At 43.2% G+C, this 14,026-nt stretch overlaps 3 protein-coding genes across 9 annotated transcripts in view; 1 reads left to right on the top strand and 2 right to left on the bottom strand.

Moving 5' to 3' along the window:
* LOC148408520 (phosphatidylinositol-binding clathrin assembly protein-like) overlaps window positions 1-6,388 on the bottom strand; it is a 21,395-nt gene extending 15,007 nt beyond the window's left edge. Inside the window, exon 1 of one of the 5 annotated variants that reach the window (XM_088441099.1) lies at window positions 5,605-6,388. In XM_088441099.1, coding sequence (XP_088297225.1) covers window positions 5,605-5,734 — 130 coding nt within the window. In that variant the 5' untranslated portion in view covers window positions 5,735-6,388. The remainder of the gene's footprint in view (window positions 1-5,604) is intronic. The other 4 variants (XM_088441097.1, XM_088441100.1, XM_088441098.1 and 1 more) reach the window with 4 other exon arrangements.
* LOC148408518 (ras-related protein Rab-39B) overlaps window positions 1-14,026 on the top strand; it is an 18,606-nt gene extending 4,580 nt beyond the window's left edge. The window contains exons 3-8 of one of the 3 annotated variants that reach the window (XM_088441106.1): window positions 5,072-5,105; window positions 5,607-5,772; window positions 9,029-9,497; window positions 11,610-11,831; window positions 12,084-12,354; window positions 13,360-14,026. In XM_088441106.1, coding sequence (XP_088297232.1) covers window positions 11,617-11,831; window positions 12,084-12,354; window positions 13,360-13,515 — 642 coding nt within the window. In that variant the 5' untranslated portion in view covers window positions 5,072-5,105; window positions 5,607-5,772; window positions 9,029-9,497; window positions 11,610-11,616 and the 3' untranslated portion in view covers window positions 13,516-14,026. Of the gene's footprint in view, window positions 1-5,071; window positions 5,106-5,606; window positions 5,773-8,716; window positions 9,498-10,431; window positions 10,582-11,609; window positions 11,832-12,083; window positions 12,355-13,359 lie in introns of those variants that run through there. The other 2 variants (XM_088441107.1, XM_088441105.1) reach the window with 2 other exon arrangements.
* Window positions 7,005-9,394, bottom strand: rab38c (RAB38c, member of RAS oncogene family). The gene is made up of 4 exons (XM_088441109.1): window positions 9,059-9,394; window positions 8,361-8,491; window positions 7,769-7,906; window positions 7,005-7,327 (listed from the first exon to the last, which is right to left on the bottom strand). Exons 1-4 carry the CDS (start codon window positions 9,249-9,251, stop codon window positions 7,169-7,171), a joined length of 621 nt encoding a protein of 206 aa, XP_088297235.1. The 5' UTR covers window positions 9,252-9,394; the 3' UTR covers window positions 7,005-7,168.

The raw sequence follows: 14,026 nt of genomic DNA, 5'->3' as shown, positions 1-14,026 counted from the left end.
GTGCACGCATCAATAACCAGTTTACTCATTTATTCAACGATAACTGCCTATAGTGTATATACAGAAGATAATGTACACAAAAGAAGGATGTGGAAGTGAATAGCAGCGAGAATAGTCAGTAATATTGTATGCAAGGGAGCAGTATTGTCTCCAGCAACAACAAAGAAGCATTGTGAGGGGGTAAAAATGGACACCAAGAGATTAACGAGTACTGGAAATGAGCACGGATGACATTTACGAGCCTTTAAGCTCCACCTCTTTGCTTACTGCGAGCCACTATGAAGGAAAGAAATGGATGGCGTGCTAAAGTCATCATTTATAAGGGGAGTGCGGTGATGTATACGTCCATACGTGTTCAATACAAGAAGGCCGATCGATGAGCAAATGATTGTTTAACAACAGGTGCAGTGAAATGGACCAATCCATTGGTTGGCCGTTACTCCAAGGCTCTCTTTCGCCGAGCACGTCAATAGAAAATCCAGGCAGAAGATGGAGAGTTACATTATAAAGTCAATCCAGCGGCACTCAATCGACATGCCGCGACGCATAATGTGAGGAAATGAATAGGCCTGCGATGAATAATTAAGCTCATTTTTTTTTCACCCTCCCGTCGAGATGAAAAGGAACAAAACCCGACTTGACTCGCCCTCCCGAGACGTCCAATCCGGCGCGCGTACTCAAAAGCAACATGATGGAATGTGTGCCTTAAACACGCCTATTCTGATGCTGCTCCTCAAAGAGAAATACACAGCACTCAACTGGGGCTTATGCAATCAGGCCAAATCTTCGCATTTTCCCTCGCTGATGAGCAAAGTCGGCAATTGGAATATGACTGAGCAACTGTCCTAAGCCAGAGATGGACAAACGTTTTGACCCGAAGGCCGCGAAGGGTTCTAAAATGTACCTAGTCCTAAGCGATTAACCTCTGGCGCATCATGGGTTAATCATTATGTCACAGTTTCTCGAGGTGTGCCAAGACTCGCAAAACAATCCTTCTCATTTACTAAATTACTGTGGTCGAGAATCAATATGAAATGTCTCAAAATCGAGAGAATCGCATCACGCAACCGTGTGCTGCTTAGTCCAACTTCAAAATATAGCAAAGAAAACGTGGACGTCAATGGAATGGCCGCAGAATGCTTTTATTTTGAAATTGTCCTTTGTTGGTTGTTATCGGCTCGTTTGACTCCTCACAACTCTATTTTTAACTTCCATCAAATCACGTCTCTACCAAAATACGGTAGAAAAATCCGCCTATTCAAGTCCATTTATTGTACGATACAGCACATATCTACTGTTAGCACTAGCAGGTACATGGCGCATTCAAATGCAGTCAGACATTTCAAACTCGAACAGAAACCGGGTTAGTTCATGCCAACCACTACCTAAGCAATACCTTTTTGACACTACATAGCGGACAATTCTTCCCCCAAAATTAGACGTGAAACTTTTTAATGCTAAACACCCAAACAACTGCCTCAAAAAAAAAAAAAAAAAAGAGTCCAATAGTGTCATTTCTCAAGGCAAAACAGCATTCTCCTTTTGTGTACATGCCATAAAAAGTCTTATTTTCATCATGTGTCCTCATAAATATCATTTCTCTAACATTCATTTACATAGAAATTGAGGCATTGATGTTTGATTTATCTATTCAAACGACAGCATCAAGCTGTAGGCGCGATATCACGCTGCGCAATGAGTGGTCACTCCGGGCTCAATGACACGTTGCATGGGATCCCGCTTCTCTCGCCCATCCGAGCGGCCGCGGCTTAATGAAATCCCATTTACTCACCGTGACGTGCTCATCATTCGCCACGCTTTGTAAATAGTTGCGAGGGTTTAAATAGTCGGAGAGGTCGCCCCACCCGGCCCTTATCTCTCTTTGTCAAGGTCATGACACCAAGACGGTGCGGATGAGAGCCCGCTTCGACCGGGTTAATGAGCAGCGAAGCATGCGGAGACAACAGTCAATGGCGGCGTTAGTGTAATATGTCGCTCGGCCTGATGAGGGTGGAGCCATAACATCTGGACTGTATAAAAAAAAAAATCCCTGTTGGGCATCGCTGTTTAATTTATATTCACAGTGCATCATTTCCATGTAAATGTAGTAACAAAACTGGTGTAATTGTGAAACTGTTCAGTCACAGACAGATAACTGTGTTTTGCTTTTCTTTAGCTAGCTTTGTGGGGTCTTGTTTGATTTTTCCAGCCTTTCAGCTTGTTTGTGTCTATTTTTGTACCGTATTTTCCGTACTATAAGATGCACTGGATTATAAAGTGCACCTTCAACCAATGGTCCACATTAAAACTGTTTTCATATAAAGGGGCTCCGCATCATAAGGCACATAGAATAGAAGCTACAGTAGTGGCTGGGGTTGCGTTGCGATGGAGCTGCTTTGACGGGAATGTCAATAAAACAATCAGATAAGCCAGTGAAACTTCAGAGAGAGTCAGAAATTAAATATAAAGATGATTTGTGGAAAGTAATATCTGAAGAATGGGGAAAAAATGCCTCTTTCATTAAAAGACTGTTTAGATCAATGCCATATTTGACTGAAATAACATTAGCTCCACTGCTATTTGTTATTTAGGGTTGTGTTTTACTGTCACGTTCACAGTATATTAGTGGTTCTGCGTGCTAACCATTAGCTACAGTAGCTGTGCTGCTATTTGTTATCTTGGGTTGTGTTTTACTGTCACATTTACATTACTTTTGGAGTGGCATTCTTTTCAGTTGTGCCAGTACTTTTTTGTTGATCTTTTTGGGTGCAGTTTTCCCCCTCTCGAGTTTGAATATCCAGTTCCGCAATGCCTCGGTGATGTGGGAAGAAGCCCGTGAAAGCACGGGGGCTACGCACAAACATAACACGGGAAGATTGATACCTGCTAACTAGTCGGGTGTACTGCCTTGAATAGGGTTTTATTGCGTCAGTATCACCGTGACTACTGACTTTTCTCCTTGTCCGTCCATTAAGAACATTAAAATGTTCCTCAGAACATTGCTTGTACAGTTAATAAAAAAAACGTTCCGCTGCATTGTTTGCTCTCGTCTGCAGCAAAGGGATGTGTTTTTTAATCCCCTTCGACAAGAAGCCGGCGTCTCATTATTTTCATCCCCATTGATTCCGTTCCATTTGCGGGCGAGAGCGATTCTTTAGCAGAAGCAAGTACGCGTCTCCTCTTTATGATCCCATTTAACGAGGCGAGCTGAGCGGGAGCAGACTCGTCTCATGAATTGTTGCTCAAAGACACAAAGACTCCCTCGTCGGGGGGCTTCCTTTACATTCCCCGTGATCTACGGCGGCCCGTCGAGGGGCTCGAACCCACGCGGCCGGCTCATTGCAAACGCACCTCTTCCCTGTGTCCTTGCCTGACCTTAAAATCTCATCCAAATGCCTCAAATGGAAACGAGGAAACAAAAGAGCGTGTTGAGCCAAGCGTGTAGTCCTTACTTAAAGTTCCTAAACCCACTAATGGTCAGAATTAGTCAGATCACAAGCCAAAACCTCATGCAGCCTCTCGCCGGCTCGTTCAATCAGAAAATCGCCATGTTTCCAGGCGTTTGGACGCCGCCCCGGTGATGAAACGTCCGCTGAAAAGCTCCTCGTGGCTGCAGTGACATTTACTGGTTTGAAGGTGGATAGCCTTGCATTGCTTAGTAACTACAGGGCCACTAAGTTAGCAGTCGCGACAACAATAAAGGACGGAATCCAATGAGCGTGCGGCACATTTGCAATTCTCATTACAAAATAGAGACATTAATTACCTCCGCGATTTTTTTTTTTTTCCTCGTCACCGGACACAACCTTAGATAGATCTTTGGAGCTAGCTGCTCATATTTCTGTGTTGTTATTGCGCAGCATACCTCAAACGGAGACCGTATTTCAGTCGGTGATCGGCTCTTCCATCCACGTAATACAAATAAACGCCTCCCTCAAATAAACCCCCCCCCCCCCCGCAGGGAGTAACTGTAACTCCAGTTTTGGTATCTAAGCATTTTTGGCACACAATATAGTATACTGCTAACCCCATTTGAACTGTGCAGCCAACCAAAACAGAAGCACTAATCTAATCACATCTCTCAGACGAATATACACCTCCCTCAAACAAATGCCTCAGTTTCCCCGTCCAGGATAAAAACGGGAGTAAGTCATTCTCACATGGACTACGCATTATGCTTCAAACTCAAAATAGTTAACTGCCTAAGCGCATTAAAAGAAAGGCACAAATTCGTTTTTACGAACCAGGACGGCATCGCCGAAGCGCCTCTTTAAAATACAGATTAAATGCCTCCCTCCGACGGATACCTCACTTTTTCAGTCAAAGGGAAAACAATGTCGGTAACCGCAAACATCAATTTGTAGACAACGTTGAGCGCATTTGGACTCCGTTGCTAATGTTTCTAATCAAAACAGACAAGACTAAACGATCATGGGACCTCTGAAGCGTAAATGCCTCCCTCAAATAGACGCCTCCAGTTTCAAGATAAAATGGAAGTCACGCTTGATAGAATGATCACATACGCAAAGTATTTTACAGCTGAGTCGTTTGAACTGTTGCTAACCAAAACAGCATCATGAAAAATGATCCATTTGTTGACACAATATAGGCAACTACTAAGTATTTACCTAGCAGTTATTATGCAGACCCAAACAAATACGAATCGCTACTGCTCTCAGGTTTCAACCAGCATCAATACCATTGGTCTTTATTATTGCAGAGGATAAAGAATATACGCTTGTGAGTATAGCGATATTGTCCATCAACATGTGTCGCTGGACAGTTTGCAACCAAAGCGATTGCTTACATCCATTTTTTTTGCAAAAGCTAGCTTCAAACACGCCACCGCGTGGGTAAGAAAAAAAGCGCAATTGTGACTGATGCGCTCGCATGCGGGCAAGGAGAGCCACAGTTGCCTGTGCATCCTGCTAGCACAAATACAAAATGACAACACTGTCAAGGAGCTGCTTTAGGCCCATATGATCACATGCACAAGCCACACCCCTTAAAGGCACATTCACTCATGTAATGCTCCTTTTTTTCACCATGGTCTTTTTACTTTTTCCCCCAGAACGGATTCATGAGGTGTTAAAGAACGTCAATAGGTAAAATTGATTTCCTATGTCTGTCTTGCCTTCTTTTTTGAAGACTGTGATCTATTATACCCGTGCACCCCATCCATCCCTTGCAATCGTTTATCCCGGTTCCAAAAACACCTCCTAACCTGATCATCTCTATCTGCCAGGAATCCACGCATACACAAAACCGCACGGGATGCATGCATAGGCAATTAGTAGTGTGCAGATAAGGACACCACACTTACGCGCACACACATGCATAAATGATAGTAATGCATCAGTGGACAGTGAACTTGAATGTGAAGGATGGGAAATGCTGCAGGACTTGATGATATTGCGTTTAGGCCTCGGTGTAAATCCTCATTTACAGGGATGGATGGTGCCTAATTAAAAGAGAAAAACGATGGGCGAAAGACGTGGGGTTATTGTGTGTGTGTGTGTGTGTGTATGACGCGCGTGTACACTGATGGCATTTTGTGCGCGGTTGTGTGCGTGCGTGCGTGCGTGCGTGCGTGCGTTCACCTACAGTCAAGGTGCTTCTTCTTGGGTCCGCTCACTTCATGCGTCGTGGCCTTGCACACGGCTTTGCTGATGGCCGAGCCGCTCATGCTGTGCTGCGCGGCGGCGATCCGGTCCGTCAGAGTCGGCCCGGACATGGTGGAGGAGGAGCGGCTTCGGCTGGAGCCTGGAGGAGGTGACGGGGATGGGGGGGCGAGTAGTAGTAGAGGACGATCAAAATGTCTTTAGTGGAGGGGAGGAGGAGGAGGAGGGTAATGCCCTCTGCGAGGATCGGCCGTCTCTGCTGGGGGAGGATGATGAGAACAAGGGAGGAAGAGGGCAGCGACGAGTCATACGTTCGCTTTAAAATAAATAATTAAATCAACTACATTCGCCTTAATAGTAAGGCGTTCGGATGCGGAAATGAAACAAAGCTCAGCGCCGGTACGTCCCGAGTGTCCCTGAACGCAACCCGGCCGATGCTGATGAGAGTGCCAATAAGCCTCGCGAAAAAAAAAAAAAAATCATCAAATCAACGTGAAATCGTCCACGATTCAGCTGTCCTCCGACAAAAGAACATTTTTAGACTTCCTCTTCTTCGCGTGTCCTCGCAATGTTCTCCGCGCGTGCACAGCGTTCGTTGGCTTTCTGCAGCCGGTCTTCTTACAAAAGCCTGAATTCCTCTATAGAGGTCGCCCCATAGGCTGGTGATGCGCGCCCGCGCGCGCCCGCGTGCACGTGTCAGTCAAACTTGTGTGCAAAATGGCAGTAGGATGAATCAGGTGACGAAGGAAGGAGTCTTAGATTGGGCCAGCTCTCGAGTCAGGGGAGGGAATCTTAAAGCAGGAGACGTTTTTTTGTGTGTGTTAAAAAAAAAAAAAGTCAACTGGTTTATCATCTCGGTGCACACGCCCAATGAAATAGGGACACAAATGTTAATAAAAGTAAATGGTAATAATAAACAATTTCATTTACTGAAATAGTCAGTGTCCCCTATGAAAAATATTTTAAAATAAATTTAAAATGACTTGTTAAAATGAAATGCAAAAAATAAAAAAAATCCCCCCTTAAAACATCTGAAGGGTTTCTGACCCAAAAAAAAGAAAGAAAAATCCATATGCGTCCTCAAATTCATCTGTAAAGCTTTTCACGGGGCTGCTGTTTTGGTTAGCAACAGAGTCCAACTGCTGGGACCACTGAGACTATTTCAAGAGATTGCCCGGGTGTACCTAATAAAATGTCCAATGGTTGTGTTTTCACGAGCGAAAAGAACAATGGTGGCAACATAAGTAGAGCAGCATTAAGTAGATTGGCTTGCATGTGCAGTGTGGCGCATAGAGTGAGCAGTTACCAGCATGTTGCATCACAAGGCTCAAATGTGAGTGAACGGAATCAGCGCGCCATTAATATATGTTTAATATACTTCATTATCCTCATTATAAAATAATACTTTGATACAAATCAACACGAAGGCAGACATTCCATATTAAAAAGCTTTCGTTTCAATGATAAATGGATTCTTTATGGAACTGTGATAGTCCATGACGGGCATCCACTTCCTGCTTGGCTGCGATTGGCCAGGGCGGCATTTGTCATTTGGGACACGACGAGCAGCCGAGGTGCTCCTTGGTGGCGTTGGCGTACCCGGACAGGACCAGGGCGGCGGGTTCTCGCTCGGTCGGGGGGCTCTCCTCATTGGTCAGGATGCGCTCCACCAGGCAGTGAGCGGCCTCCTCGATGTTGCTGTTTTCCTAAAGCCGGGGAAGTAATCAATCAATCTGTCCCTTTCCATTAAGCTCCAAGGTCTCTCCTGACCACTCGTTTACTGTGCTAATGGAAAATAAGAGAAGAAAATGAAATACCGTGCAAAAGTAAAATATACCTTAATCGGAAGGCAATCATCCAATTGGTTGTGTTCAAGGGAATGCATCAGTGTGGGAAAACATGTACTAATCAATTCACACTCATCAGATGCTTTAAACATAAACCCATTATGTCCAAATATGGTCAAATTAATATTGTCTCGATTATCTTTAATTCGTGTGGCACATTATGTTACAAATAATGGAAATTCCTTTGATTTTTTTTAATGATATATTAAAGAGTACATGGGAAAACCCCACTAGGGAGCTGAAATTTCCAGCAGATGATTAAAACATGGAAAATGTAAGAATAATAGCAATTTGGTTTACCTTGGCCGATGTCGGGAACCAGCCGACAAAGCCGTGATCCCTGCAAAATGCGTCCAGTCTGGGCTGCGGGCACATCGCTTGGTCTGACTTATTGGCTAAAAGGACTGCGGGGACGGGCTTTCCGTTGTTCAGTGTCACCTACAGACAAAAAGAAAGAAAAAAAAAAAAACAGGATTGGAAGGTACAAATTACTGTATATGCACATTTCACTATTGTGTATTTGACTTGCTGGGAGACTGTCTTTGCTAATACATCACAAAGCAACATTTCGAAAACTTAATTCAAAGAAGCAGCGACTGCAACCATACTCATATTGAACCTCAAAATTTCAACTTTAAAAGCCCAGTAGTAGACTTGCTAGCTAGCTAGCGAGAGCTAGTTAGCTAGCTAGCATGATAGCCAGTTCGCTAGAAAGAGGGCTTGATAGCCAGCTAACAAGACAGATTGCTAATGAGATAAACAGTTAGCTAGCATGATAGCTAGCTAGCTAGATAAATAGATAGATGGCTAGATGCATTGATAGACACACACAGACATCTTGAAACAATAAAATGACATGAGGAAAAAGTTACTTGAAGAAAAAAGTTCCGACCTTAGAGTCCAGGTCATCCTTCCATTTGAGGACGGCGTCAAATGTGGACGCTCGTGTGCTGTCGAAGACCACCAATGCTCCCACCGCCTCCCGGTAGTAGACGCGCGTCATGTTGCCGTAGCGCTCCTGGCCTACAACGCACATATATATATATATATATATATATATATATATATATATATATATATATATATATATATATATATATATATATATATATATATATATATATATATATATATATATATATATATATATATATATATATATATATATATATATTAGTGATTAGTGATGACAGTGCAGACATGTCTGGAAAAGTAAACTTGATGGGAGAGGGAGAAAAAAAAGCGCTTGTTGGCTTTTGCATGTTTTTTTTTTTTATCCCACAACGGGAGTCATGTGATGCCGTGACGGACGTTTTTTTGCATGGGAGTCTCTGGCCACATTCCACAAGCAGGCAACAAATGACAGGCATAGGGCGAGGCCGGGATACACACACACACACGCACGCACACACACAAAGGTTCCTGGAGTAAATTACTAGCATGTTTCCATGGAAATAGCCGTTGCCATAACATTTGTAGAAATAATTGTTTTCTGCTTGAAGTGCACTCAATTCAGGGATGTCCTTGTGTTTATTAAACCAACTCTACTTATTCCACTAGAGTGCAGATTGATGAAAAAAAAAAGCTCACCTGCAATGTCCCAGAGCTGCAGTCGCACCACGGTGTCCCGGTCCCACTGGACTACCTTGAGGGCGAAATCCACGCCGATAGTGGCGCGGTAGTGCTGCGAGAAGATGTGGTGCACGTAGCGCTTGATGATGGACGTTTTGCCCACGCCCAGGTCCCCGATCACCAACACTTTGAACAGGAACTCCCGCTGCATGCTTCCAGCTCGGCGAAATCTCCAAACGGCCCCGAAAATACAGCTTACAGATGGAGGTCACCACAGATTTTGTGGTCATTTGTGCGGATTCCCACCGCTTGTTGGAGAGGAGCGTGAGGACTTTTGACCTCTGTGGCCTTTCCACTCCCACGTGTCTCTCGGCAAGGAGCGACTCCTGTGGGAGCTGCCGCTGCGTTCAAGTGCTCCACTGAGGCGCGGGGTTTTGGAAATCTGAAGTGCAAACATGTAAGAAAAATTGTTTCTTTTACTAACTTTTTTTTTTTTACTATTTGTGATTGTACAGTATTGTAACGATTTCACTAGTTAGTTACTGTGCAATGTGAAAAATAATTACTTTTAATTTCAATATTATGCATTCTATATATTCACAATGAATTCAATTATGACGGTTAATATTGAAAATGATACATGTTTTAGTATACTTTTGCAATCTTTTAAGATAATAAATTCTCTTTCCTGGCAGGGCTTGGCAAAACATAGGTTAATTTTGTTTAATACCAAAATAATGAATTGTTGAATTGTTTTTATTTTTACAATGATAATTAATGCATAATACTAAAAGAATCGATCCTGCCAATTCATGCTACTTTTTTTTCGATATTTATAACTGTATTTTCATGATTTCATCAGTTACTGTGTAATGTGGAAAAAAAGTTTTTTAATTTCAAAATAATGCATTTTATATATTCGTCAGTAATTCAACGGTGATCATTCAACCATTGATGAACATTTTTTTTTAATTAATGCCATAATAATCATTGAATTTTTTTACGTTTACTATTATAATTAATGTATATTTTTGTGTATTACTTAAACTAACCAAAATGAAACATTGTTTGTTCTAAAAAAAAATAATTCAAAAGAAGTGAGTCGTTTTTATTTTATCGTATTTATTTCACAGTAAGTTTGCTTGTGCGGTCCAAAAATCCCCGGCGTCCGCGAATGCGTCACTTCCGCCGATTTGTGCTGCGTCTCAATACGTGCACTTACGGTAAATGCAAATGTAAACGGTGCTGATGAGGGCGAGCGGATGCTTGTGAGTGTGCGTTTCTCCGTGTGTGATGCCGTCGTGTTTGTCCTCCACCTCGCTGTCGTTTCTTCCCCAATCGCAACGCAAATACGCGTCGCGTCGTCTTTTTTTTCTTTAAACTCCATCGATAGTTTTTTTTTAGGCGTGAATCATCACGATGCACAGCTGGTAAACAACTGCCTTTTTTTTCCTCCCTCCCTTCGACGGAGGTTTGTTTTTGAAGGCATCGCCGTCGAAATGGGGCTCGATTTTTACGCATATTGAGCTCTCGGTTTCAAGGTAAGTCGGCAGATACTCGTATTGGTTGGATTGATGATGATGCGTTGGTGCAGTAGCTGGATGCTAACGGGGATTGTGAAGGAAGGTGAGGCCTGCAGCAGGGGTGCGGAATCTGAGGCTCGCGGCCCATTGAAGGCCAGTGACAGCGCTCAATGCGGACCCACCACTGTTCAAAACAAAACTGGCAAAAGCAGGAGAAAATCATTGACCTCACAAGCTAAATCATCTTCAAATATTTATGTTCACCTCACCTGTCATTTAATGGTTAACATTTATCTTAAAATACATTAAGGAGTTTAAAAAAACACATTTTTCACTATGATGTTTTAAAAGAGGCCTGACAGTCACAGCAACAACCACTTCGCTTTTTTGGACACTTCAATTGTCCAAACTTGGGTTGCAGACTCAAATGTTGACTTCAAGGAAGATGGGAAGTTGCATTTGTCCTACTCAAATTGTCCCACTTCCAACCTCAAAGCATTTGAGGTGAACAGAACCAACTGAAACTTCTACACAGCACTTTTTCTAGTCGGCGGTAGATAAATTATGTCCCACCTCCCTCGAATGCAGCAAATGATAGAGTAAACATTGGAGAGACGTTTGACAAATGGAGAAGGCTCTGAACAGTAGCAGTAATATACGTGACAAATAAAATACGTTAACTGCATAAACAATCAAGGCACTAGCGTTCCATCAAGGTTGTAGTTGCGCTTAAGGCCTAAAGATGGCGACATTTAGCAAGAATTGCAAGAAATAAAGCGTCTTTAACGAGTCTGTCTCAGTAAATTGCTATACTAAACCTTTTTAAAATAATTTACTAACCAATTATTTAACAAGGTAAATGAAATAAAGTAGTTAATATGTTATATAATTTCAACAATATTATTTTGCAAATGTTTTATTATTTATCATCAAACGCATTATTTTCTCTATTCATTTCTGCAATTAATTTAAAATGACCATGTGTGGAGTTACTCGGCTGTTGTTAGTTGGTCAATCGTGACTGTTTTGTTGTGTTTTCCCGGCAGACTTGACATGGACACAATCTGGCTTTACCAGTTCCGTCTGATCGTGATCGGAGACTCCACGGTGGGCAAGTCGTGTTTGATCCGCAGGTTCACAGAGGGACACTTTGCCCACGTTTCCGACCCCACCGTGGGTGTGGACTTCTTCTCGCGCCTGCTGGAAATTGAACCGGGCAAGAGGGTCAAGCTCCAGATTTGGGACACTGCGGGCCAGGAGCGTTTCAGGTGACCTTAACTTAGGAAAAATATGCAATAGTCGCATCTCATATAGGAGGAATCAAGCAATTCAAGTAACCGAGTAATAATTTCAGGCGCAACAGCACTTTTTGTACTCTTGGTTATAAATAAATGGGAGTCCCACAGGGTTCAATTCCAAGCCCACTTTTGCTCACTTTTTCGAAGACTCTTCACTCAGCTCATCATTTTGTTGGACTAGATTGTTTTAAATACAGATTTTTTTTTTTTTTTTTACTCCAGGTCCATCACCAGAGCCTACTACCGCAATTCGGTGGGCGGCCTCCTGCTGTTTGACATCACCAACCGCCGCTCGTTCCAAAACGTTCACAGTTGGCTGGAGGAAGCGCAGAGTCACGTCCAGCCGCACAGCATCGTTTTCCTGCTGGTGGGCCACAAGTGCGACCTGGAATCCCAGCGCCAGGTGAGCCGGCAGGAGGCAGAGAAGCTGGCGGCGGCCTTCGGGATGAATTACGTGGAGACATCGGCGCGAGACGCTATCAACGTGGAAACGGTTTGTTCAGATTTTTACAACTCTTTGGCAAAGAAGTCATTTGAGAACATTGATTTTCGAAAGATGCTACATGACAAAACTGAAACAAATCTTGTTTTTGACGAGGGCGGAACAATTGACAAAAATTAAGCTAACTGCAGTTTTTTTCCCTTTAGTATAAAGTGTTTTTGCAATCAATATTATTATTTTTTTCAATATTCATCTCACTGGCGGAGCCCGAGTTTTAGCTTAGAGGGGGTCGGTGATGTGACTCTGAAGGGGTCCGCAAAAAAAATCAAATTTGGAAACACACTATCAACAATCAACACCCAAATCGTTCACATGCATGTACGCACATGCACATTTTCTGTAATCACATTTAAAACGTATAAATAAATCAAATCAAATCATGGTCTCATTTTTAAGGAGTTGTTGCCAGACATCTCGTTCATACATTTAAATTGCATGAAAATGCCTGAACTAAAAAAAATGTCAATCCTTATTTGAACTAGAAATATTTTTTTCACCTACAGAACTGTTTTGATGCTCAAAAAAAAAGCTAGCTTTGAACTCTGTTCCCTGAAGTGTGAGGCGGACGTGCTAACCACTGCGCCACCGAATGAATAATTATGTATATGGTAATCTAATTAAGTAATGGTTCATCTAATGAAATATTTCATGAGGTAATGACACTTTTATTTACATTTATTTAATGAATTTTGGCTCTTTCTTTTCTTCCACATCATTCTCGCAATATTTTAGCCAAGGGATGGCACACTAACTAAGTGGTCGTGCCATATTGAAATTTGATAGGTTGTCGGTATGTGGGTGAAATTTCAGCTCCCAAGTGTCTTGAATGCTTTGCCTTTGATGTAAGATCAAAGGATTGGACAAAATACCGCACAAGGGCATCTGGGGGTTGGAAGCAGATTCCGGGGGTGGTCCTGGCCCCCAGGCTCCGCCGGTGATTCGTCAGCACCAAACTCTAGCTCCCGGTGACACAATTTCCCGTTTTATCTCCGTAAGGCGTTCATGGACCTGACCCGGCAGATCTTTGAGCTGGTACGCGGCGGCGACATCAAGATCCAGGACGGCTGGGAGGGCGTCAAGAGCGGACTGGTCCCCAACACGGTCCACTCGTCAGAGGAGGTCACCAAGGCGGGTCGCCAGTGCCTCTGCTGAGCTCCTTTCTTTTGGACTCCATCTTTGGGAGATGGGCCTTCCTCTTGGTCTGCGACTACACGGCGGGCCCCCGCTCTTTCCATGTTGCAGTAACACGCTTTACTCGTCACGTGTCGACTAAAACACACTTTGCTCTCTCGATTCAAAGCACAAGAAGCCCCCCTCGTGTCGTTCCAACATGTTAGCTTCGCTGCGTTTTTGACATGCACTCATACGCCCTTCGCGACGACGACCGACACCCGCGTGTGGACACCCCCCCCCCCCCCCCCCCCCCGATAGAAATCAGACAGCTTCTTCACCTCCACGTGGATACACAAATACAGTCGGAAAGAGGCGCCACTTTCACTCACCGCACATCCCGATAATAAATACTTGGACTCGACCAATGACTCTGATGTTTGACACGATAAAATCCCCGCCCAAAATGAACCGTCCGATGATTTAAAAAAAATATGCAATGAATCAAATATCTTCATTTTGCTTACATCAATAAAGATATGACTTACTGGCA

Source organism: Hippichthys cyanospilos, chromosome 18, assembly GCF_059441005.1.
Source record: "Hippichthys cyanospilos isolate Australia breed blue-spotted pipefish chromosome 18, RoL_Hcya_1.0, whole genome shotgun sequence".
Lineage (NCBI taxonomy): Eukaryota > Metazoa > Chordata > Actinopteri > Syngnathiformes > Syngnathidae > Hippichthys > Hippichthys cyanospilos.
Note: the sequence above shows the minus strand (reverse complement) of the source record. Positions and strands in the feature narration are given on the sequence as shown.